Source organism: Cyanistes caeruleus, chromosome 16 (assembly GCF_971803275.1).
Source record: "Cyanistes caeruleus chromosome 16, bCyaCae1.hap1.1, whole genome shotgun sequence".
Taxonomy (NCBI): Eukaryota; Metazoa; Chordata; class Aves; order Passeriformes; family Paridae; genus Cyanistes; species Cyanistes caeruleus.
Genome location: NC_141716.1, coordinates 7,165,804 through 7,191,181, shown reverse-complemented (window position 1 = coordinate 7,191,181; position 25,378 = coordinate 7,165,804). Strand labels below are relative to the sequence as shown.

Below are 25,378 nucleotides of genomic sequence, written 5' to 3'. Positions count from 1 at the left end.
AATCCCCTGGGCACGTTTTCCAATTTAACTACAGAATCAGAAGAAACATCAATTCAAAGTCCTTTTTCTTGATAAAAAAGGACCTGTAAAGCAGAGCTGTTTTCAAAAGAAAACCTCCTGACTGAACTTCCAGATAACGTCACAGGAGCAAACTGACATCCTTTTAATCACTCCTCTAAGTCAAGACACAGAGAGCTGAAGATCTACCCAAGAAGCAGAAGGTCACTTTTTCCTTCTGGAAGGATGTGGGGTTGTCCAGAAATGAGAAGCAAAGCCTAAATTAATTATCACTGATTATAACAAAAAGCAAGAAGATAAAATAAAATAAAATAAAATAAAATAAAATAAAATAAAATAAAATAAAATAAAATAAAATAAAATAAAATAAAATAAAATAAAATAAAATAAAATAAAATAATCCTATATTTCCAGTCATCCTCTAGTAGTGCTGCTGTGCCCACTGGGATTTCTTTCTCCCTACCTTTTATGCTGCTTCCATTTATCTGCCAGCTTAGCTAGTGGAGTTTGGGACCAAAACAAGCCAATCAAAACTTGCTGCTTCATGCTGTTAATTTTGTTTTACCTGAACAGGCAGCTGAAGGTACAGCTACACCTAGAAATGGGTGTTCCTCCACCAGGATCACTGAAAATCTTCATGGCCCTGGGATAGCAGAACCTCCTGAGGTAAGCAGAGCACTTAAGAAACACAGACCAGGAAACATCCCACAGCAAAGCAGCATTATAGAGGGGGAGGCAAAGTTCCCAGGAAATGGTGTGAAGTGCTATCAGAAAACACAGGAACTAAGCCTTAGCAACAAGGAAATGTGAAAGGAAAGAAGAGGAAACAAAGAATTGCAAAAAAAAAATCCCAGGTAGTCCTATAATTACCCAGTTGAGGAAAACTGTTAAAATGCAGCATTTGGAGAAAATGGTTCGATACAGTGAACGACATCAGTCCTGAAATTGAGCTGTATCTAACCCAGAAATTGAAAAGAAGTTGAGTTTTCATGTGAGACGTGGAGCACTGCCTTAACACTGGGATGTGAAAGGCCAGGAACACAGGCATGACCTCCTTGTGGGAGAATGATCAATGGAAAAAAAAGGAAAATTTTGCAGGGAAACACTTCTCAGGCAAAGGAGATAAAAATACATTTTTTGTGACCATAAATATCAGTTTTAGAAAAGCCCAGTCTATGGCTGTTAGAACAAAGAAATGGAATGACAAAGGCAAGAGATTTTACTAGCAAGGAAGTCAAACTCGCTAATAATCAAAAACTACACAAGTGTCAGAAATAAGGATTTGTCTACTGCAGTGGCACACCATCAAATAGAATCATGAAATCAAGGAGTAGTTTGGGTTGGAAAGGATGTTAAAACTCATCCCATTCCAATCCCCTGCCACAGGCAGGGACACATTCCTCTACATCAGGTTGCTCCAAGCCCTGTTCAACCCGACCTTGAACTCTTCCAGGGATGTGACTGTGCAAGTGACAAGGTGATTTTCTTTACAAAATCACAGTGTTTCTTTCCTTCACTCTTTTTTTCATGTTCCCATACCCCTTCTCGTTAATTAGCTTATTATTTTTGCTTTAGAGCTTATTTTATTTTATAGCAAAACACTTCACCAGCTCACAGTAGGAGACAGTTTAATATAGGAGATGACACATATGTCACTTCCAGTTGGTTCCACAGACTCTTTTGTCAGGTTTGTGAGAAGACAGGTCTTCCTTGGTCACTGATCCCACCTCAGCACTCCCTCAGGCAGTGCTCACAAACCAAGGAGGGAATCAGAGGCAGGAGGAGCTGGCAGCGATGTCCCAGAGGAAAGCTCACGGACACACCAGAGCACGAGGTGCAGCTCCCAGCAGGAGTCGACAGAGCTCCTCAAAGAAGCCTTCGAGGGAGAGCGGCTTTTCTGCAGCACTGCCACCCTCCGGCTCCAGGGAACATTCCCTCTTCCTGGCAGAGAAAAGTCCCTGAGCCCCTGGGTTTATCCCCTTTCCCTCCCAATGGCAAGGAGAGAACTGGCAGCAAAGCTGGATGTGAAAGTTCCCACCGGTGAGCAGAATCTGCACAGCAAAACCTTGGCATCAGCAGCTTGGAAGAGCTGTCTGGCTGCCAACACTCACTGAATTTGGGGGCACAAACGTGGCCAGTTCATCCAAAGACCAGGGACACCAGCTGGGCACCACCTCAGTGCTCCTATGCCCCTGGCTAACAAAAACAGAAACAGGAGACAAGTAACTTGCACCCTTTCTGTTAGATAAACTTTCTTTCTGGCTCTAGGGGTGCATCCTGTCCAGCACTCTGGAAGATGCTGTCCCAAGTCTCCAAAATGGCATATGTGAAGATCATGATTCAAGAACTCCACAAGGCAGTTGTGACTCTAGCTCCAAGGGAAATTCCCTTTCTCAATTCTCCCTGTGCTGGTTCACAGGGGTTACTCACTGGTTACAACATACAACAGCAAGTGATGCACAGGCAGGTGAACCCCAAGCTCTCCTGTCACAAAAAATTATCTTTAAAAATGCTGCTGAGAGGTTGAATCTCATTTAGTAGAAGACAGCTCAGCACAGGAAATCTGCTTGCAGAGCAACCCGAAGAGGAGACACCCTCAATGAACACGATCCAAAATCTGAGAGCAGATGGCAGCTGTTATTACAAAGGGTCAAACTCTGTTTTCCTGTTTGCGGGCTTTTAATGACAATTTTCACAATAATTTACAAATTGGTTGTTACGCACACTCTATGTCCATTTAGTAATGAAAAATGTGAGTTAATTCAGCTCTCAGTTGAGAAACTGCTGTAAAAATGTCCTTGCTGAGGGCTGCTCTCTGCTCCTGCTGGTTTGTGTTCTACAGGCAGCCAAGCGAGTTCCTCACGCTGAACCTGCCCAACCTGCCAGCCCTCCCCAGGCTGCTCCCGAGCTCCCTCTGCTCGCACCAAGGGGAGGACCTGGAAGTTCCCAACTCTGAGTGGGGCGGAGTGACGGCACAGCGGCCGCGGGGCTCAGGTGTGCCTAAGGCAGGATGGGGAGGGAGCGTTCCAGCCCTCGGCAGGGCAGCAGCGCAGCCTTTCCCAAGGATCCCGCTCCCAGGGAGCCGGGGCTGCAGCCCACGACTCAGCACAGCTCTGGGCTCTGCTTGGAAGCCCTGAACAAAGACAGAAGCAGCTGAGGGGCAGTGCAAAGTGCCGTGGCAGAATAATCCATGGCAGCTATGCCAGCACTACTACTGCCTGGGTGTAAGGAATTCACCCACAGGATTCTGTTGAAAGGAGGGAAAGAGACGGAGACCTGAGCCCAAAACACAAACAGAACAGATCAACACTGGACAATTCCAGTTCAGCTATGTTAGTCCTCAGGAGAGAAGAGGAAATAATACATCAAAGGGTACTACAGCTCTGAGTTTTTCCACCCAAGCTGTTGCAACCCTCTCAGTAATTCACCTCTCAGGACAGAACTTGCTTTCCAGTAAGACAGACTCAGCTTGCCTTTTACTTCCAGTCACTTCAAGCTGGTTCAGCTTTGTGCCTTCTTGGAAAGAAGTCAGCAGCAGGGCTTCTCGGAGAAATGCAATACAGCAATTTAAACCTGCAGCCAGTCTGGCCTGTCGGAAAAAGTGAAGGCAGAGCAGGTGGGGACTGCAATGAATGCCCCAAGAGTTCTACTGAGGGAAGTCAGGGATTTCTTTCCAGAAAAGCATGGGATGTGTTAAACCTTGCACTTCACACATGACAGAGCTTTCCCCACACTGAGCTATTTCACAAAGACTTCTCCCACAATGCTTTTACAGGAGTGTAACTGTTATCCTGCCAATCAGTTCACTCATTCTCAGATAGTTTATATTTAATGTGTGGAAAAAAAAGGGAATACTTTACAGCAGGCCTTGGAGGGAACAGAAAGGACTGTGGTGAGCAGTCCATTGTCAGAAACTGCTCCCTGGAGTTCCCTTCCCCCTTGCCTTCCTCCCCTTTCCAAGTGCAGAAACTCAATCCACAAGGTAACTGAACTCTCCTGGAGGAATCTGGGGCACAAGAGGCTGCAGCTCCTTTCCAAACGAATTTGTTTCGTTTATTTATTTTAAAGTCCACTGATCATCATCATCACCATTATCATCATCATCATCACAAAAAAACCCCATGGGAAATGCAACTAAAGAGAAAAAGTCCAACCAAGACCTAAGAACCCAGAGCTACGAGCAGATGTGGGCCTGCGTGGCACGGCGCCGGCGCGGGAGGAGATGACCCCGTGCGCCGCAGTTGTGTGGCCAGAGCTGGGGTCCTTTATGTCAACCGCTGAACGATGACAGCGTTGAGCAGGTTGGCTTCCTTCAGGGTCTGGTTCTCATCAGTCAGCTCTTTATTGGGGAAGGTGGTCATGAGGATGAAACTGGTGGCAGCCATTGCTGGCCGAGCATCAACTATGAAGAGCCGAATGTCACGGATCCTGTCCAAAGGGATCAAACACACAGGGTGATGCTGTTACTGCACTGCTCTGCCCAGAGTGTGCAATTGTATTCCAGCTCTCAACACAGGCCACACCAGGCTATTCTGATTCATCCTGCTCCTGTTTAGTCAAATAGCAGCAGCTGCCTTCTGGGCTACAGACTCAGCTCAGTGTTCTCTGTCTGCATTGTCAGGGGGGTTATCTGAAACTGAAAACCTCCAAACCCTTCACAAGAAACAATTAACAAACTGACACTTTCTGAGCTTCTCACACACAGCAGAACCTAGAGGATTTCAGCTCCTGTGAGCAGCCACACAGTGACACAGGGTTCATTTCCTGAACCCAGTCATGGGCAGAGGTTTTTGTAACTTTCTGCCCTGAGCTTGACCCTTATAGAAACTGGAGGAATGAGTATAAATCATGAGATCAAGAAAGTGAGAAAGATTTCAAGAGATTTCAAATGAAGCAGTGGCATATCTAAGCCAACTATGCTCATTGAAAGGAACAGAATTGTGGCAAGAGCATCCCTTGGTGCTCCATTCAGCACAGGGAACAGCCCCATAGGAAAATCCAAATTGAGTCAGAGTAACTGAGCCAGGTTCCTAATTATCTGCCAGTTTCCAAAGCCTTTAGAAGAGATTCAGGTTTTTACAGGCAACATCAAGGTAAGTTCTACTGGTAACACACTCCCAGGTATGGGGTAACTGTATCCCAATTTGGAAAGCAAATCCTACCCAACCGTTAGCAACTGTCTTAAAAACACCACAACAATTTTATTTCCTTTCACTTCTATAGAATGATGCCCAGAACTCCTTTTGGCAGGCTAATCCAGGATTTTAACATTTGCTCCACCAACACCCTGTCTTGCAGGGCCATTTATGCCTTGTCTGTGTTCCCTGTGGCACTCGTACCTGTGACTGTGGTTGAACTTCTGGACCAGGCGGCCGCCATCAGCGAGCCGGATCTGGATGTTGGTGATGGGCTCTGACTCGTTGATCACGATGGCTGAACTGGCTTTGGCTTCGTTCTCTGCCTGCTGGGCTGGCGAGCTGGTGCCCATCACCTGGGGCGCGGTGCTGCCAACAGGGAGGTGCAAGGTGAGCTGTTAGAAACCAAACTCACCTGGATGCAGGGTACCAGATCAGGCAGCGAGCTCACTGCCTGCCAGGCCCAACTACCAGGGCTCCTCCACAAGCAAGCTGGAAGTCGGAATTTTGGAGTCAGCCAGGCAGCAGGAACTTGTCTAGAAGTTCAACTCTACCATCCCCTTTGTGCCATGGATCCTTACACCCACAAGTAAAGAGGAGAGTGTGACTTGGAAACAGTGCTCCAACCATGGAGGTTCCAAACCAGCAATCTGGCTCTTGGCAGGGGGAGGCTGGGCCACCTCACAGTATACGTCAGTGAGCCTTGTTTCCTCAGAGAAACACCTCCCATCCCACAGGCACCCAGTGACTTTCTTTCAGAAGGATGAATCAGAAGGCTCCACCTGGCAAAGCTCAAGTGACTCTCTCACATTACATGTAGTAAACCACTGTCACCATCTCACCTTCCCAGCTTCTGTCCTTCTCCAGTAAAAGCTCTGAAGACACTTTTAGGTTTCACATACTCCTCATCACGGTGATCTTCCATGTCCAGGCTCACCTGTCCGCCCCGTGCTAACCTGCGCAGCTCAGCTGGGACTTCCCTGCAAAGAGAGTGTTCTAAGGCAGCTGCCTGAAGCAGCAAGGCAGGAACGTATGGACAAAAAGCCCAAGATCTCTGGAATTTCAGGAATCACAGACAGCCTTTGCTTAACTGACAGGGCAGACAACTGACAGACACAAATTAAAGGTTACTTCTCCCTGGCCTTCACCTGCAGTGACACAATGCATCAGAAATTCTCAACACAAATATGAACATGTTTGTTTACTCCAAACTCTCAAGGCCCTACATAAACCAAACCCACTCCCTGTTTACCTGAACCAAATGTTCCATATTAAGAGTAACTAACTTCTTGCAGGAAAGGTCAGGTGAAATGTGTCATGGATTCAGAAGCCTGGATTCCACAGACACTCATGCTTCAGAAAACAGCTGTCCCTTTTCTCCCCTCTCACTACGTACCCTCTGCGGATATCATCGAGGAACTGGGCATTGGACGGATCCTGGTAGCTCCTCAGCTCTCCACTGTCCAGACTAAATCCACTCTTCCAGAGCTTCAGTACAACGTGCACCTGCAGCAGCCCCAAAAGAACAATCAGCCTCACTGAGCAACTTGGTGACAACAAACACTGAAGCAAAATGAAAAGTTCCACATAGCAGAGGAGCTTCAAGGTGCAGAAACATTCCAGCAGGTTTCTCTGAGTTAAGGGAAAAATACAAAGCACTGGCTTTTATGTAATGGTCAATTCCTAGAAGGTGGCACCATGGTCCCCTTTCAGATAAATATGCCTGAAGGGCCAGGAATGTGCTGGGCCAGGAGCTGAAACCAGGCTCCCACCACAGCCATGACCTTGTCTGGTCACAAACCAAGCACAAGGGAATCTTGAACTGATGCTATCAGCTCCCATCTATGGATATATATTGGATACATATAATAATGGATAAAAAAGAGTTGATTTCCCAATGCTCTTTGCACACTATTTTTCCCAATCTGCACTTCTAAGAAAGGCTCAAATTCTTAATTAAAAGATCACCAGGGAACTACTTACCCAAGACCTAATCATCTATTATTTTCTACTTGTAAATCCCACAGGAAGCAGGATTTTCCTTATTTCTGTCCTTGTGAATTTCTATCAAGCTTTGTAACTCTCGGGGCTGGCAAGCTCTGTAGCTGGAGCAGAGAAATCCCTGGAGTGACAGCTACAAACCCCAGCAGAGATACTCACATCCTGAGAAGAGTTCTGTCTCCTCTCTCCTGCCACATAAGCTGACTCCTCCTCTGGCGTAGCCCCAAGGCGATACCCTCCCCCTGCAAAGGGCTGTGAGAGAGAGGCAAGCACAGGGTTACAGAACCACACGGACCCAAAGAGCTGCTTCCCTGTCCCCACCACCCTGTGGGTGAACAGGGGCTTCATGGCATCAACAACATCTCCTGCCCTGCAGGCAGTGACAGCTTCAGCAAGTTAATAAGTGTGGCACAACAGAGCGGCTTTTTTGCCACTGTGACACAAAATGGAGCTGCACTAAGAGAGGAGCCCAGCCTTAGCTGCTGAGATAATTCCAGGACTCCTCAGTACCAAACAGCTGGCATGGTGGAACCTTAAGTGAAATGGGAAACAGAAGTAAGAACTCTTCCCTCCTCACCTTTGGCTTGCTCGTCTCACCACCACTTTTGGCCATCCGATCGACCGCCACCGCGCCGTGTTCCTTGGCTCCCTTGAACAGATCCTCCACCAGCTCGTTGGGACTCTTCTTCCTCGGAGGACCCACGATCTGCTGGCCACTTCTCTCTGAGCCACCAGCATAAAACCTAACAGAAAGCACCAACTCCTGGTCAGCCCTGCCCGCTGCCTCTGCAGGAGCCAGTGGGTTGGATCAGGGCTCACTTGTTTGTGCTTGTGCAGCTCAGTGAAACCCCCTGGATCTACAAACACTGGCTACCACCAGTGTGTCTCCCACTGCAGCCATGTGCAAGCTCCTGTGCTGCAAAGGCTTTCTTTTTATGTCAATTACTGTAAATTACCCATGGATCAATAGCAATAAATAACAATGCTCAGACCTGGGAAGAGGAACAGCCCAGAGGGACAAGCCCAGTTTTAAACACCAGTACCAGCTCGATTACCCAGCTGAGCAAGGCTTCCAGCAAGTCTCTGACCTGTCAGAGCAACATGCAGCTGGAATTCTGAGGGAAGGCACACGTTCATGCCACACAAAGGACGGATCTCAACTGGAAGCAATGGATGCAGAGTCAGTGAAGTGCAATTAAGCACTTCTGGAAGATTGGGTTTATTAGCTTCCAGATGGCTTGTAACACGCAGAGTGAGCTCCCAGCTGCCTGCAGACCACAGCCCATCCAGGCTGAGCCACCCCTTCAGATACATCAGTTCCATTCCATTTACCTTGCCTGTCAACCTTAAGGGTATTTAACTACTTAGAGCTGACATTGCAGGAGACTGTCCTACTAATACTCCACATTCCCCCTGGAAAGGGGCCCTACCTTTTTATTCCTGACTCCACACTCCATTACTTTACCCCTAAGCAATGCTTAAAAAAAAAAATAAAAAGCCAAAACCAAAACACCAACCAAAATAAACCCCCAAAACCCCAGGCAGTACGAAAACCAATCCTTGCATAATTCCCACATTTCCATTCCCTGTGGACACAAATGAGGATCTGGGCTGTTTTCTATTCTTAAGCCAGGGCTTCCACATCCCACTTTAGGCTTGCTCTCAGTGCTGAGAGCCGGTGCTTACACAGCTGAGCACATGCTTGTGCACAGGCTTTGCACTGACAAACCTGCCCTGTCAAACCTCAAATGTTTCATTACAGGAACTTCATATCCATATAAACCTGTTTTCTCAAAGAAGCTGTACGCAAGCAACAAGTCCTCCCAAAAGGAAAGGGATAAACACCCAGCGTTTGAGCCTTCAGCTGCAAACTTACCGCTGTCCCTCCTCCTCTTCATCATCCTCCTCCTGCGCATGCACAAGGTCTCTGAACGAGGTTACTCGATGGTCACTGCAAAAATCCAGCAAGAAGGATCTCAGCCTCGAGGCCCATTCCCAGCTGGAACATTCCACACTGCAACAGGCTCCTTCTGCAAGGTGAGCTCTGTTCACCAACACCTGACCCGAGAGCACTTCTCCTTCATGACAAAGGCAGCAACTCCTCTTTGGAACTGGACAGCATTCCTTTACTTCTAAGGGATTTGATATGGTAAAATTCACTTTTTTGTTGTGTGAAATGCTCGGCCTGATCAGCTAAGGTGTCACGTAAAATGAGAAAATATTCTTCCTGCAGAGATATGATCTGCTTAAACAAAAGGTCACCACCAGACTGTTTTTAATGTCAAAAGATAAATCAAGCTTTTCCTGAGCCATGAGGCAAGTTTTCCTAACTGATCTCTGGCTTAGTTGTGCAATAACAGCCATGCTCGCGATGTACAAACACTTGGGTTTTCACAATTTCTACAGAGCCACACAAGGTGAAGCAAACCTAAACACAGAGCTACTTCTCCTGAAAATCAACACAATCAGTGCTTTAGAGAACGTGTGTTTTGTCTGCTTTCCAGCATGGAGCTGAAGCTCCCTCCTCACCTGGCTCCAGTGCCTCTGGATATGGAGCTGGGTGTGGGCTGGGGAAGGGTCAGGATGTCCTCATCACCCCCGTCCTCATAGAAACTGGCGAGTGCAATCTGGAAAAGAAAACCACCAAAGCTGCTCAGGAAAAATACACACAAAGAACACAGCTGAAGAATCTGTCACCTGGACCTCCTAAGGCATGTCACACTAAAGACACTTCATGTCATTTCCCCTGCTGCAGGCCCTGGCAAAGACGAGGCCTCAGCAGGTTGTGCTATTTGGCTGTGTCATGGCAGGACACTCACTGCAGCGGGGATGTCGCCCTCCCTGTCAGGGAATGTCAGGGCCCTCCTTCAGCAGCACTTGTATAGGAGTTGTGCCGAAATGACTGCTCTGAAATAGCAGCTTTTGTGTCGTCAATGAGCAGACTCAGAATTTACCACAGCCAGTTTGAGGAGAAGCAGGGACAGCAGCAGGTCGGAATGGTGGCTGACTCCCTCTCGGTTTGTTTGCTGACAGAGCCAACAGCACAGCACTGACAACCTCGCCAGCATGCCAGGAAAACCTACACAACCCCGGCAAACCCCAGACGCACCGTCCCTCACCTCGCGCTAGAAAGTGAACGACAGAACCAGGAGGGGCCTCAGTCTCAGCCAGCCCAGGGCCTCACTGCAAGGGCTGAGTCCGGAGACGGACGGGGGCGAGGCCTGAGCCTGCAGGACAGCGACCTCCGGCCCAGCGCTGCCCCCCGCCAGCGCCACGGCCTCCTGAGCCGCGGCCCCGCCCATCTCCGCACCGGGCCAGGGAGGGCAGTGGCAAAGGTACCTGGAGGTCCCAGCCGGCGGACTCGAGGAAGAACCGCGCTCGCTCCTCCTCGGCGCCGGTCACGGCCACGAACTCCCTCAGCGCCTCCTCCCTGTCCGCCATCTTGCCGCGGTGCAGCGCCCAAACCCCGCCGGGCCGCCCCGCACCGCCCCCGCGTGCGCCGCCAAACGCGCCCGGCCGGAAACACCCGGGGCGACGCGCGGAGCCCGCCCCGCACACAGCGACCCCTGCCGGCCGGGAGGTGGCACTGACCGCGCCCGGCCCCGGAGTGAGCACGGGCACCGGGCACCGGGCACCGGGCACCGGGCACCGGGCACCGGGTATCGGGCACCGGGCACCGGGCACCGGGCATCGGGTATCGGGCACCGGGTATCGGGCACCGGGCACCGGGCACCGGGCATCGGGTATCGGGCACCGGGTATCGGGCACCGGGCACCGGGCACCGGGTATCGGGCACCGGGCATCGGGTATCGGGGCACCGGGTATCGGGTATTGGGCACCGAGCACCGGGTATCGGGTACTGGGTATTGGGCACCGAGCACCGGGTACCGGGCACCGGGCACAGGGTATCAGGTACCGGATACCGGGTATCGGGTACTGGGTATCGGCCACCAAGCACCAGGTATTGGGCACCAGGTATTGAGCCCCAGGCACCGGGAACCAGGCACCGAGTACCGAGCATGGGGCACCGGGCACCAGGTATTGGGCACCGGGATGGGCAGCACCAAGTACTGGGCAGCGAGCACCAGGCAGTGAGCACCGAGCACAGGGTACCGCGCACCGAGCACTCTGTAGCACTGGGTACTGAGCCCTGGAACGGGCAGCACCGAGCCCTGGAACGGGCAACACCGAGCCCTGGTGTGCAGCACTGAGTCCCAGGCATGGGCAGTGCCAATCCTCCGGGTGTGAGGCCACAGGCAGGACTGGCAGCGCGGAGCAGCCCACAGCAGCCTGTGCATCGTGGCTCGTTTATTTCCAGGTTCATATGTCACCACTGGCAGTGGCCAAGCCCTGAGACCTGGCTCAAGGAGCCAGGGACTGAGGTGGAGCAGGATAGGGCAACATCTCCAGTGCTTATCTCTTCATGCGCTTGAAGAGGAAGAAGAGGAGCCCACCAAGGAGCCCCTTCTCCAGCAGGATACCAAGCCAGAGGAGGAGGAGGCTGGACACAAAATTTACACCTGGAACGGGGACAGAGGATGTGAGTGACCAGGGCTTGGGGAGAGGCATCCCAACCCCCTGCAGGGAGCCTTTTCTGGCACTGCAAGCTCCCTCAGGGGGTGACACCACACAGCTGCCCTAGCAGGCACCCCATCCCAGCAGCTCTGACGCACCCTTAATCATCTGAGACTCCTTGCTCAGTCCCTGGGCCGTGTTGGAGATCCACAGGACGGCTGAGTAGTTGGCAGGGGCCTGGGCATCGTGCACCACCATGCAGGTGATCGTGGACCCGTTTTTCTCCTCCATGGCTTGCACCTCCACCTGGCTTCTCAGCTCAAACAAGCCCTGGGGGAGCTCAGATGGCCGGGAGACGTTCTCTGCCTTTATCTCCATCCCATTCTCCAGCCAGGAAACGGACACCTTTGCTGGGTAAAACTCCTTCACGAGGCAGGTGAAGACCACGGTGCTGTTCACCTCAACGGAGCTCGGCTCAGTGCGCACTTCCACGCTGGGGGGAACTGGGAAGAGAGACAGAGCTTGGTGTTTGGTGTCCCCGGCTCTGCTGCCCACAGGGAGCCCCGTCCCAGCCCCAGGGGCCCCTGTCCTCCTCCCAGGGACCCCAGCCCCACGGGAGCAGGACACCCCAGTGCGAGTCCCCCAGCCCTCACCTCGCAGGACACTGCTGAGCTGGAACCTCCCTCGCAGCGGCTCCGGCACCGTGGAGTGCTGCACCTCACAGGTGAGCTGCGAGCGGACATCATCCTTCTGCAGGGTCACCATCACTGTGCTGGACATGTTGTAGGTTTTCATCCTCCATTCGGTGACCTGGGGCATCTGAGCCACCATGGGGTCCTTGTTCTTGAACCATTTCACCCCAATCTTTTCGGGAAAGAACCCTCCAGTCGTGCAGACAAAAGGCACCGACTGCCCTGGCCTCGCTCTCTGCCTGGGCCCAGACACGAGCGGGGGGCTGGGTTTGGCTGTGGGGAGAAGCACGGGGCCATCAGACCACGCTCTGCCCCCTGCCCAGCCCTGGGCCTGCCAGGAGCAGAGTCTTCTACAAGGGCATGGGGACGGCCCATGGGATTCTCTCCTGCACCAGCCCTGAGCCCCTTCCCCATCCCTGCTCTACCTGAGCAGAGCCCACTGGGCTGGTTCCCATCAGGAGCTGCTCTGGGAGCCCCACTCACCTTGCACAGACACCTCAGTGCCCCTGCCACGCTGAGACACCTCATCCACACCAGTGTCTGTCTTGACATACTTCACACAGTAGTAGGTGCCCATGTCCTCAGGCTGAACGTTCCTGATGTGGATGGTGAAGTCTGTGTTGGTCTCAACCACTGCTCTTGTCACACTGGGTAAGGAGAACCCTTTCTGGTCATAGATGGTCTTGCTCCCACTGCCCCAGCCCTTCAGCCACTTCACAGGACCCGGTCCAGCGATTCCAGACGTGGTGCAGTTCAGGGTGAGCGTCTCCCCCGCTGTCACCATCACCTTGTCCTGGGGCTGCTGCAGACTGAAGCCCTGATCCTCCTGGGCACCCACACCTGGGCACAACAACAGGAAGATTTGGAATTGACAAGGGGCCCCAGGGCTGGGGCACAGCACGAGGCATCATCAGACCCCAGCCCTGAGCCTGGAGCAGGGGACAGAGAGATATTCCTGTCCCTTGTCCCCCAGGCTCCTGGGGACTGCAGGATGAGGAGAGCTCAGATTCTTGCTGGAGTAAACTGAATTTCATCTGGAGACAAAAGTAAGCTGGAAGGGAGGCAGAAAGAGGAGATCCCATGGGCACAGGGAAGGACTGCCAGGCCTGCAGCATGGGGATAGCGTGCATGGGAAATGTGATGGGGCTGTGCAGGCCCCACTTACCCAGGTCTCTGCAGAGAAGGAGCAGCATCAGGCACATGAGAGGCAGTTCCTGTGTCACTGGAGCCATGGATATTCCACGTTCTGCTCCCTGATGGCTGGGCTTTGCTCAGCTGCATTCAGCTCTGTTGGACTCAGCTGGACTGGGCTTAGCTTAGCGGGGTGCTGGGCTCTCACCCCGCAAAGCGGAAGGAAAAGGGCCACAACCAGCCCAGTTCCTCCATGCAATCAAATCCCCTTTGTTTCTCAAAACCCACATCATCTCCTGTCACAAGGCTGCAATGTCCACCCCACTGTCCCCTCAGATGTGTGCCACAGCCAGGGCCATGGGCACAGGCACCGAGCAGCCAGCAAGAGGGACCCGGGATGCGGCAGGGTCCCCCACACATGGCCAGCCTGTGGCTCAGCACTCCGGGGTGCCCCTGCCAGCAGCATCGGGCTGCGGGATGCTGCAGAGCAGTGCCTGGGATATACTGAGCATCCCACATCCCGAAGCCCCGGTGCTGCTGCCCCTCCCCGGGCCGGGGAGGACGCAAAGCCGCTCCCTGTCCCGAGCCCAGAGCAGCCTCTGGGTGCCAGCTGGCCCCGGTGGCGGGGTCCCGGCAGGGCGATGCCCGGTGGCACTGCCGGGACCCCGCCTGCCCCGGGCAGACACCAAAGCGTTAACCACCCGCTCGGCTCCATTTCCTGTGCCGCTTGCTTCCCCATTTCCTTCCCAAAGTTTGGGCAGAACCCATGGCCGCGGCAGCAGCTCCGCTCCTGTCCCGGCAGCGAAGCCCCGTCCAGCGGCAGCCCTTGGGTGAGTTGGAAGCGGATCCCCTCCGGGGCCTCTCGGAGCTCCCCTGCCCCGTCTGCCACATAAACGCGAGTGGGTGGCAAAGACAAACACCGGGCGGGGCGGAGGATGGTCCTTCCCCAACACCTTTTGGTGCCAAACCTTCCTCGGGGGTGCAGAGCATCCCCAGCCCCGCAGATGGGCAGAGCCGAGTGGAACCCTGCCAAGCCGCTGCAATACGTGTCGGGGACTTTGGGCAAGAGAGGTTTGGGGACTGGAGGGCTTTTGGGCAGCAGGAGGGATTTTGGGACAGGGAGGGGTCGGGGACCTTCGCTGGGCTATAGGGCAGCACATCCTTGCCTAGAACAGTGGCTCCTGGCTGGCTCCTGGCTGTGAACCCCAATTCCTCGCAAATCCCCAGTGTTCCTGGCTGGTATGGAACAAAGCCAGGGTGTTAATGTTTAACAGCACTCGGGAGTTTTTCCTGACAGGAGTTCCCCTTGGCTCCCTCTGCACCTCTCTGGTCTCCAGGCAGCTGCAACTCCTCCTGCAAATGACAGAACAGGATGCAGATTTATCAAATCATAAAATCACAGAACTGTTTGGGTCGCAAAATCCCTCTGAGATTCTCGTCTCCAGCCATTAACCCAGCATTGCCAAGGCCACCACTAAATCATGTCCCCAAGTGCCACATCTACATGTCATTTAATTCCCTCCAGCAGTGGTGACTCCACCACTGGGCAGATTTTCCCCTTGTTCATTTTGAACCGGTTTTTGAAGGGTTTCCTCCCTCCCAGTGCCTGCACGTGGTCTCTGCCACATCCCAGGATATGCCTCAGCTACAAACTGGGGTATACTGGGGCTTCTCTGCCTGTGAGGCAGCCCTTGCCTCGTCCCATGGCTCATCCCTGAACCCTCCTGTCTCTGTGCTCAGGTGTGGGTGCCCAGGCGGGTCAGGGCTTCAGTCTGCAGCAGCCCCAGGACAAGGTGATGGTGACAGCAGGGGAGACGCTCACCCTGAACTGCACCACGTCTGGAATCGCTGGACCGGGTCCTGTGAAGTGGCTGAAGGGCTGGGGCAGTGGGAACAAGACCATCTATGATCAGAAAAGGAAGGATCCCTCCTCCCGTGTGACAAGAGCAGTGGTTGAGTCCAACACAGACTTCACCATCAACATCAGGAACTTTCAGCCCAATGATGTTGGCACCTACTACTGTGTGAAGTTTGTCAAGGGGAGGACTGGTGAGGATGAGGTGTTTCAGCATGGCAGCGGCACAGAGGTGTCCATGTATGGTGAGTGCAGCCCAGCAGGACACTGCTCCCAGGGATCCCATCCCATAGCCCCCACCCTGCCCACAGCCAGGTCCTGCTCTGCCCCACACCCACCACCCTCTCCTGCTCTGCCTGTCTCCACAGAGACAGCCCTGGTTCCTGGAATGGTGGCTGCAGCTGTAGTGCTCTGCTTCCTCCTTCTCCTCGGCCTCTTCATCGTCCTTTGCATGTACAGGAGGAAGCGCCAAGGCGGGGTGGGCAGCCTGTGCCCGGCCAGGACAGTGGCCATGGGAAGCTTCTTGTCTGTCCCTCTGCAGTGCTGTGCAGGGAGCCCCAGCACCCCCAGGTTTGTACTCAGCACCTCTTCCTTCTGCACCCTTAAATGAGCAAACTGTCTTATCCACCTGCTTTATCCTGGCTTCCTTTCTTGTCTGGAGCAGTAACTTGCCCCAGAAAAGGTCCTTTACTCACAAGTGCACTGTTCTGTTGGTTCTTTCTGCATTTCACAGAAGCTTCATGGTGGGGAGCACCCAGTGCCAGGGAGCTCCCTGCAGCCCCTCACCGTGTGTCTGAGCCCAGCCCAGATGTGTAGACAGCCCTTTGTTCCTATTCTCTGCCTTCAACAGGGGCATCCTGCTGAAATTCGGGAGGGGAATTGAGGGCTGTGCTGGGTGGGGAAAGGATCCAGCTTCCTTTAGTTCTGATGGCCATCCTTATCCTTCCCCTTACAGTGAAGTCCTGGATGCAGAGAGCTCCCACCTGCCCAGCCAGGTAAGAGTGAGCTGTGTGGGGAAGCACATCCCATGCCTGCAGGAGCCCTGCAAGACTCTGGGGCCAGGGGGGACATTGGGTGGGCAGCAGCTGCCTGCATGAGCACCATAGCACAGGGCCACCTCTGCAGCTGTGGCATCACCAGCCTGGCTTGAGCTTCTTGGGGTTGTCCAGTGCAGGGCCATGAGTTGGTCTCGGTGATCCTTGCGGGTCACTTCCAACTCTCAACATTCGGGTTTAGTGTTATTTTGGCAAGATTTTCCTTGGGGCAGCATTCCCCATTTGTGTGGGAATGCACAAATCTTTTGCAGCAGAGCAGCAAGGAAGAGAACGACATCCACTACGCCGACCTGCAGCCCCTGCCCCCGGCCCCGCGGCGCGGCAGGAGCCCGGGCACAGCCCCCACCAAGTATGCCAGCCTCAGGGCAGCTGCCAAGTGACGCACGGCACCGCTGCCTGCGCGGCCAGCCCCTGTCAGGGTGGAAGAAGGGACGTTTCTGCAGGGCACAATAAAGAAGAAGTGGAGCTGTTTGCATGGTGCACCCTGATCTCAGCTCAGCACACCCCGATCTCGCTCACCATGCTCGCCTCTCTCAGGGGGAGCTCTCCCAGGACCTGGAAGCCATCTCAACAGCAGGAGCAGACCACGAGGCCAAGCACCTCTACCTTGTGCAAGCTGTTTGGCGCTGATGACACCAAGAGGACCTCACACACACTTGTGTCCACCAGCATGGGCCTCCACTGGCCCATTCCCAGCCCACAGGTCCATAATTTGTGTTATCTTTTCACCACCCTCATTAAAGCCAGCAAACAGCCTTCTGTCCATGTCTTCTGCTGTGCTCAGAGCAAGGGCAATAATGCCAGTGCTGCAGAGTTCTGGTCAGCAGCCACTCCCACCTGCCCCAGGCAGGGAACCTGCCCAGCCCCATGAAACCTGCATCTCCTGGCAAGGCAGCAGGAAGCTCTCAGGAATGGCCCCTGGTGCTGCTGCTTCAGGCTGAGGCCCAGCCCTCGCCCACTTCTCCCTGTCCTCCTCAAGGGGCTCATGATGCTGTTAATTCCAGGGCAGCTGGTACCAGCTGGCCCTTCTGCCCCTTCCCCTGGTCTGTGCACATCTTCAGCTCCAGTCCCAGCCAGTCTGTGCACATCTGCTCCTGCACATCTGCTCCTGCACATTCCCTGCTTCGTGCCCGTGTGTTTGGTGCAAGGGAAGTGCAAGGGAAGTGGGCCAGTGGCAGGAAGCCAGCAGGCAGAGCTGGCAGTGGCAAGAAGCCGCGGATCACACTCCGCACTGGGCACTGCTGCAGCCCCCAGGAACACCCAGTCACCACTTACCTCCCAGCCACCATCTCCCCAGCCATGGCTGCTGAGCTCCCACCACGTGTGGCCCCAGCAGCCCCCTTGGCAGGAGGAACTGAGGCCAAAACAGGCTTTCCAGGCAGAGGAACCTGCTGCCAGCACCACTGCCTGTGACCTTGAAAGCTGATACAGTCACCAGTTTTCAGCTTTATCTACTTTTTTGTGTGAAATGAGAAAAGGGAAGTGAAACAAGACAATGTGACCAAGGGGAGTGGGGAGGGCAGGGAGATCCTTGAGGGGGCAGAATTGCCACAGTGGGGAGAAAAGCCACTACAGAAACTTGTTTTCATGACTGAATAAGAATCCCTTGCTCTGAGGATGTGAAGCGGGGACAGTTTGGGGTCAGTCATTTCTCAGGGACAGCTTGGGGACACTCAGAGCCCTGTAGGCATGGTGGTGATGATGAGTTTGCCAGGTCAGGGGTCTGCTCTCAGCCTAGCTCCTCAGTGGAGGGTTGTGGGGTTGGGGCATTGGGATGAAACCTCTCCCAGCATCGTTTCCCAGGTGGAGCCGTGACCATGCCATGGATCATTTCCCAGCTGAGGCAGTGGCTGCTCTGAGCAGGACTTGGGTTGCCTGGGCACTGTGCAGGGACAGCACCAAAACTGGCAGAAATCTCACATCAAGTCTGTGAACACGAGTATGTAAAATATGTGGGTGAGACCAAAACCAGGATAGACCTCGAGGACCAGAGGAAATGAAATTCAAGGGGATTTAGAGCTTTTTAAGCACTGGCGTGAATCAAGAGGGGGGAAATCCAGTTTGATATAAGCATATGCAAAGCAGGGGGTGAGCAGAGCACTGGCAGAATGCTCTACACCTAGGAAAGGGCCCAGGTCTGCAGCTTACTGGCCAGGGGAGGGATTTGGTGGTTATTAAAGGAAAATCCTTTAAGCCACCAGCCTGGGGTGTGCTGGCAGTGAAAGCACAAACAAGCGCCTGGGCACGGACACAAGGTAAGAGCGTGCTGGGGAGCAGAACCTCGCTCAGGGGCAGAGCCTTGCTTGGGGGGCAGCACCAGGCAGTGCTGGGGTCATGGATTCACTGTTCATCTGTGCTGTTTTCCTGGTGCTGCTGGTTGTCACATCCCACTAAGCGACCCTGCCGGTGGCTGTGTGTGGGAGGTCGGAGCTGCCATGGCTGGGGGGATGCACAGGGCAGTGCTGGGGTTGAGGCTGGCACCCACCAGGCTCCTCCTGCCACAGCTGGGGGCTTCAGTGCAGAGCAGAGATAGTGCCTGGGTGGGTACTGAGAGAGTGTTGGTGTCCTGGGGGGAGAGGACACGCTGGCTCCAAGCAGGTTTTGAGCTGTGTCCCTGTGCATGGACACTCTGGGGTGGTGCCATGCCAGGTTCACCTCAGCTCTTCCTCAGCATGGTGTGTGAGTCTGCTGCCAGGACCTCATGTGACAGCAAGGCCAAGGAAAAGGGCTGGGGAGGCTGATCTGGGCTGCACTGTGATAGATTTCTGGGCAGCCAGGGGATGCTCAGAGGCTGCTCTGGCATCTGATCCACTCCTGATGCTGGGAGCTGGGAAACATCTCCTGGAGGTGCCAAGGCGAGAGGGCTGGCAGGGCTTGGTGGAGAGTGGTATATGCCATGGTGTGAGCCACAGTGTGAGCTGTGGTGTGAGCTGTGGTGTGTGCCACAGTGTGAGCTGTGGTGTGAGCCATGGTATGAGCCATGGTGTGTGCTGTGGTGTGAGCTGTGGTGTGTGTTGTGGTGTGAGCTGTGGTGTGTGCCATGGTATGAGCTGTGGTATGAGCTGTGGTGTGAGCTGTGGTGTGTGCCATGCTGTGAGCTGTGGTGTGAGCTGTGGTGTGTGCCATGCTGTGAGCTGTGGTGTGTGCTGTGGTGTGAGCTGTGGTGTGTGCTGTGGTGTGAGCCATGGTGTGTGCCACAGCCTGCCATGGTGTGCTGTTCCATGCTGTGCCAGGGGGTCAGAGTGGGAAGTGTGTGCTGTGCCAGGAGCCAAGGGGGAGCATCAGCCCACAACAGAAAGCACAGAGTAACCGAGAGCGATTGGCCTGGAGAGCAGTGATGGAAGGGGCTGATCCCACAGCGAGGGGAGGGGAGCAGTGATTTAATTAACACCAAGGAAGAGCATGGTCTCAGTGCACGGGCTGGCTGAAATGGGGGGATGCAGGTGTCTCCTTTGTGTCCTGGGGGACAGGAGAGAGCTGGCTGCACTCACAGGGAGTGGGACAATGCTGAGCTGTGTTGGTGCCAGGGCTGGGCAAGGAGAAAGGGAGAGAGAGGGATATATGCTTTGTGCCCTGTCCTGGGATGCTCCTGCTCAGCAATGAGCAGCAGAGGCACTCCACAGTGGCAGTGTCTGTCACAGGGGTGGATGCCCAGGGGATATTGTGTCTCCAACTAGTCTCCAGTGTCTGACTCGGCAGTAGCTCCAGCCAAGGGCCTGGTATGTGGCTCTCTGTCCAAGACACCCTTGTGCCCCTGCTCTGTCCCCATCCCTGTGAGCCCGTGGTGGCCACAAGTCCATCCCCAGAGAGACACAGACCAGTCCCTTTGCACATCAGCATCACCCAAATAGCCACAGGTCTAAAAGCATCCGATGCCACAGGGACCCCATAGGGCCCCCACGATGCCACAGACATCCAGTGATGGTTTGGGGACCCCTTGATACCAAAGGGACCAGGCAGTGCCACGGGGACATTGTGCCAGCATGCCAGCAGGAAGCAGCAGGAGAAGCTGGAGGAGCAGCTGGGTGTTTTGAGGGGGTTGGAGGGAGTGAGAGGGTCTCAGAGACACTTTGATTGTCCTCCAAAAATGTCTCATGGGTCTTCTTTGTGCCTGCTGGCTGGTCTGGGCTGGGTTCCTTCCAGAAGAGACAACGGGAGGGAGAAGTCCTGGGATGCTGCACAGTTGGAACCTGCTCCCTCCAATTCCAAATCTGTTAGCTCCCCCCTTTGCAGCTCCCTGTTTCTCAGGCTTTTCCTTGGGAAGGAATGAAGCCAGAGTAAAAGGGTGACATGCTTTACACTGGTTCTGATTTATTTCACGTCTTACTATTGAATCTTATTCCCTGCTTTCACGGTTGTTGTGGATTTTCACCAAAGGGGACAAACAGGTCTGGGATTTGGGGTTGTCATAGGAACTGTTTCTGTGCCACAGCCTCACTGCCAGCCTCATCCCCTCCTGATAGAGTGAGGGCTCTGGCCAGCACAGTGCAGGTATCTCCAGCCCCCCAGGCACAGCCTCAGTGACAGCTGGGGTATGGGGCAGCCACCCCATGGCACCAGGACACTCGGGATGTTCAGGGAGGAGAAGAAATCCCAGGCACTGCCCAGCCATGCCCACAAAGCAAACTGAGACCCCCAGGCTGCAGACCAGGGCTTTCAGTTGAGAAAACTGAAGGTGTTTGGAGGATGCTGCTTTTCCCTGTGGATTCTCTGGTATCTAGTAGGAGGTTGTGCTATTGCACTTATTACTCTGGCCAACCCGGAATAATTTTCATTAAATCCCTGGAGCTGAAGGGGTGTGAAGTGGATGGGGGGGCTTCCCTATGATCATTCCTCATCTCTTCAGTTGCAAGGAGAGGGCGGTAGGCAGTGAAATTGAGAAGTGTCACGCACATCCTTTGTGCCCAACACTCCTTTGGCCCGTGCGGTTCTTCACTGTGGGACACCGTGAGGCCAAGACTCTGGCAGTGTTTAAAGAGGGGTTTTCAGGGCCATGGGACAAGCAGTGCTTAAGAAAGACTCACATTGTGCTTTCAGTGTTGGACGGGACATTGCTCAAGGACAATCACACTCTGGAGCCGGCACAGGGCAGGCAGATCAAGCTGCAGTGCTGGGTCCTGCCGATGCCTGAGTGAGGGTCCCAGAGAGGGTGGGAGAGGGGTCCAGCCTGCACTGGGGTTCCTGGGGGGCTCTTCGTGCTGGATCAGCTGTTGGTGTCGCTCAGGAATGGTCCTGGTCCTCCCAACACCTCCATTGTACCCAAAGTGAGCCGTGCACACGCCTGGGGATGCTCCAGGTGGTTTTGTCCAGCGAGAAGAGCTCAGGCTGGGGAAACCCTTTGGGGAGATCCCTGTCCCGAGGACAGGACACTGTGGGGTCCCTGGCGCTCCCTGCTCCTCCCGGCACCGAGCGACCTTAAACTGCGGCTGTGCTTGGCCGTGGCCCCAGCGCTGGCTGCCCCGAGCCCGGCACAAGTGTCCCTCTGCAGAGAAGCGCAGGGAAAGGGAAAAATATTGAGAGAGGCAGGAGAAGGGGGAAAGCAGGCGCTGCGGGAGGGAGCACAGCACGGCCTGAAAGCTCCCTCTCAGCGGGCTTTTGTTCGCCCTGGACGTGCCCAGCGATGCTGCCAGCCCGGAGGGGCTGTGCTGGCGCCGCTGGCTCCAGGCGATCCCGGAGCTCCGCAGCCTGCCCGGCGCCTCGTTCCGGGGACGTGCCCTTGGGCAGGATGCGGCTGCCTCCAGCGGGGACCCCCATCACCCCGCTGGGCTCGGCCCCTCGCCGCCGGCCCTGCGGTGGGCACTGCTCAACGCGCTCCCGAAAATAATTCCTTCTGACAGATCCATTTCTTCCACATGGTTCAGGCTTAATTTTATAATGGTATCAGTAGCTATGGCAACGTGTAAAAATAACGGATCCCCGAGCCCGGCAAATTCTCCGTAAACAGCTCCCGTCTCCCGGAGCCCGGCTGGGTGGGCATCACCCCTTGCCCACGGCTACCGCGGCCGCCGCGCTTTGTGGCTGGGCTGGGATTCACGCGATGATTAATTAGCAGCGTTAACTGCTTACGCTTTGGGATGATGATTCCATCCGCTAATCCTTGCGGCTAGGCTGGGCTAATTGGGTGGATATCATTAACGCTGGCGGTCAGGAGCTGCCCGTCCGGGGCTGCAGCACAGCGAAGGCTGGAGCTGCCCTCTGGCACCGCAGAGCTCTCCTCTGCCACCGGACACGGCTCAGCCCCCGCGGTGTCACCAGCCGCATCCACACCTCCTGCCCGCCCCAGAGCCGGGGATGCCGCACATCCACGCGTGTGCACACGAGGGAAGGCGCACACGAATGCAAACAGGCACTCGCAGATCACAGATCAGATTTCCCGCACGCAGGACCCCCCCATCAGCAAACATCAGCCGCTGCCGGCGTCTGCCGCGGCTCAGAGGTCTCCGGTCACCGCCGCGAGTGGATAATCCCAGGCAGTATTTTCTAAACCTGTTAGACATCACACAGACCCTCTAAATCCCTGATCCCCCTCCAAGGCTCCAGCGGGATGGCAGCACTTGGCAGCTCGGATTTGCAGCTCTTTATCAGGGCCAGCCCCTTGCAGCGATGCAGTCACCGGGAGCATGGTGGATCCGGCCGACCCAGAATTAATCTAATCCCCTAGATTTTTGTTGCCTTTCAACTTAAAATATATATATATATATATATATATACATATATATATACCAACACAAACCCCTCAGAGAAGCATTTTTCTCCATCCAGCCTCCAGCAGCAGGACCAGAATAACCCCAGCCCCACAGAGCTGAGAGTGCTGAGTCAGGCAGTGTGGATGTGTTTGATCTCAACAGGGCCAAAATAAAGAGCCAACAGGTGCAGAATGTGGCTCCTGAGCCTCGGGCTGCTGTGGGATACTACATGGGGACAGTGACCACAGGGACAGCCTGGCAGGAGGGCTGGGGATGGCCCTGAGGGCTGGTCAGCATCCTCTTCCAAGGGCTTGGTCTGGCTGTTTCAGGGGGTGCAGCCCCCCTGCATCCCAGCAGTTGTGCCACTCCCACCAAGGGGCATCAGATCCAGCGCTTTCACAAACGACCCCATGAAGCCCCTGCTGCCAGACACGCCATCCTCCTTTGCAGCAGAGTGACACGGGGTTGTACCAGGTCTCCTACAGCTCCTGTGCCGTGTCTCAGCCCTCTGTGGGGCATCACTCCGGCGATGCCCACACGCCAGGTTCCACAGCACAAATCCCACCTCTGAGCCTGGATTTTAGCACTTTACAGCAAGGGCTCTGCCAAGAAGGAAGCAATGGGCTGAGCTGGCTGAACATGATCAATCCCCCACGTTAGCAGTTTTATTTCCATCCTCAGCTGCCGCAGGACTCTGAGGCAGCGCAGCCTCGATGAGCTCCAGCCGCCGGCCCGGCAGCACAGCGTTATCTGCTGCTGCAGCCTCGGATGCGCTTTCATGATAACGATTTGCAATCAACAAAGAACGTGGAGAGGATGCAGAAAAAAACAAACCAACTGGCATTAGAAACTGAGATGATATCGCTCTTCCCTCGGCCGAGCTCCACCACGGTCCTGGTGGTACCACCAAGGGGAGATCAGGGTCTTTGCCAGCATCACTCCATGGGGCTGGCTGTGAGCTGGGGGATGTGGGTACTGGCACACACCACATTCCCATGAGCCAGAACAGTGCAGAACGAGGCTTTAGTTCAAACAGCTCCCAGGAGCCCATCAATGATTAACATCCAACTCTGAAATGTCCCTGCATGGCTGGAGCTCTCGGTCTGCACCCTGTCTGCCCTCCCCCCGTCCCTGCCACTTCTTCCTCCACAGCTCTTCTGCTCCTGGGGTTGGGGCAGGGTCCCAGGGTGGGACACCAAAGCTCCCCGTGGCTCTGGAGCCCATCAGAGCTGGGGTGAGCCCCATACAGACAGCACAGATGTCTCCCAGTTTTGCAGCCACTTGCACAAAGGGTGCAGGATTGGGGCCACGCTGTGTCCCTGCTGAGCTGCCCTGAGTGGGGCCTCTCCTGTGCCCCCATCCCTGTCATCAGTTAAGGCTGGAACAGCCCCCTAAGATCATTGAGTCCAACCATCCCCCCAGCACTGCCAAGCCCACCACTAACCCACGTCCCCAAATACCACATCCACATGTTTTTTGAACACTTCCAGGGATGGTCACTGCACCACTTCCTGTGCAGCTTATTCCCAGGGCTGTGCATGTGTTGCAGACCCACAGCAGAGAGCAAACCCTTCTCTGGGGCAAGGGGCAGGATCCTGTCTGCCAGCCAAGGTCAGCACAGCCCTGCCAGCGCTCGCAGCACCTCAGCAGGCACAGGCACCAGCACTGCCAGCCCTGTCCTTCCTAGCTGGGTTTTCCCAGCCTGTCAGCAATTTTACCCTAAAACCCCTCACCTCAGGTCAGCCAGGGCCGTTTCCAGGCCAGGCACAGGATATCAACCACCTTTCCTGCTCTGACACAGCAGTGAGGAATTCCCCCAGAGTGTGAGCGTGCGGGCTGCATTAAGGAAGCCCGAACAATTCACCCAGTTTGCAGCATCCCACAGGGCACCAGTGCAGGGTGGGAGCAGCCTGGGAGCACAGCCTGCCCCTGGGATGGCTGAGCTGCCCTGTGGACACTGTCCCTGCTGTAGCCTGTGGGTTTTCCTTCTTGCTTGGTAGACAGTAGAGGACATTCTGATGGTGGTGGGTGGTGGGACACTGGGCTCTGCTGCCACTGCTGAAGGTGACAGCGTGTGAGTGCCATGGGGACACTCAGAGCATCACTCCAACCCAGCAAAGCCCAGCGTGGGCAGGCAGAGCTGTATCCCTCCCTCATCCTCCCTGAAAGTCATTTCAGGGGCTTGGAGGGAACCAGCTGATCCTGGCAGTGCTGGGGATTAATTCAGTGCCAGAGGGACATTAAAAATTATGTGGGCTGTGATTTGAAGCCCTGTTCCCTAAGGAGGGGG

The 25,378-nt window shown here is 54.6% G+C and overlaps 3 protein-coding genes and 1 long non-coding RNA gene across 8 annotated transcripts; 2 read left to right on the top strand and 2 right to left on the bottom strand.

Moving 5' to 3' along the window:
• Window positions 1–2,678: 2,678 nt before the first annotated feature.
• NSFL1C (NSFL1 cofactor) lies at window positions 2,679–10,709 on the bottom strand. Its single transcript, XM_023939732.2, has 9 exons — window positions 10,494–10,709; window positions 9,684–9,781; window positions 9,031–9,105; window positions 7,732–7,897; window positions 7,314–7,406; window positions 6,550–6,659; window positions 5,996–6,133; window positions 5,358–5,522; window positions 2,679–4,446 (listed from the first exon to the last, which is right to left on the bottom strand). Exons 1-9 carry the CDS (start codon window positions 10,593–10,595, stop codon window positions 4,284–4,286), a joined length of 1,110 nt encoding a protein of 369 aa, XP_023795500.1. The 5' UTR covers window positions 10,596–10,709; the 3' UTR covers window positions 2,679–4,283.
• A 16-nt stretch (window positions 10,710–10,725) lies between these two features.
• On the top strand, window positions 10,726–11,905 carry LOC147650149 (uncharacterized). The gene is made up of 3 exons (XR_015277115.1): window positions 10,726–10,792; window positions 11,473–11,694; window positions 11,817–11,905. It is a non-coding gene; the product is annotated as an uncharacterized LOC147650149 (long non-coding RNA).
• On the bottom strand, window positions 11,448–14,139 carry LOC111943935 (tyrosine-protein phosphatase non-receptor type substrate 1-like). Of its 2 annotated transcripts, none has more exons than XM_086853350.1 (5): window positions 13,527–14,139; window positions 12,845–13,412; window positions 12,323–12,634; window positions 11,828–12,172; window positions 11,448–11,674 (listed from the first exon to the last, which is right to left on the bottom strand). In XM_086853350.1, the coding sequence occupies exons 2-5, from the start codon at window positions 13,143–13,145 to the stop codon at window positions 11,568–11,570; spliced, it is 1,065 nt and encodes a 354-aa protein (XP_086709476.1). In that variant the 5' UTR covers window positions 13,146–13,412; window positions 13,527–14,139; the 3' UTR covers window positions 11,448–11,567. The 2 variants fall into 2 exon arrangements, with proteins under 2 accessions (XP_086709476.1, XP_086709475.1); XM_086853349.1 differs by having other exon boundaries at window positions 12,845–13,201; window positions 13,527–14,109.
• A 92-nt stretch (window positions 14,140–14,231) lies between these two features.
• LOC147650148 (tyrosine-protein phosphatase non-receptor type substrate 1-like) lies at window positions 14,232–17,157 on the top strand. 4 transcript variants are annotated; one of them, XM_086853354.1, is made up of 5 exons: window positions 14,232–14,322; window positions 15,233–15,592; window positions 15,716–15,917; window positions 16,303–16,342; window positions 16,654–17,157. In XM_086853354.1, exons 1-5 carry the CDS (start codon window positions 14,259–14,261, stop codon window positions 16,780–16,782), a joined length of 795 nt encoding a protein of 264 aa, XP_086709480.1. In that variant the 5' UTR covers window positions 14,232–14,258; the 3' UTR covers window positions 16,783–17,157. The 4 variants fall into 4 exon arrangements, with proteins under 4 accessions (XP_086709480.1, XP_086709481.1, XP_086709482.1 ...); XM_086853355.1 differs by having other exon boundaries at window positions 14,247–14,322; window positions 16,657–17,157; XM_086853356.1 differs by lacking the exon at window positions 15,716–15,917 and having other exon boundaries at window positions 14,256–14,322.
• The last annotated feature ends 8,221 nt before the right edge of the window (window positions 17,158–25,378 follow it).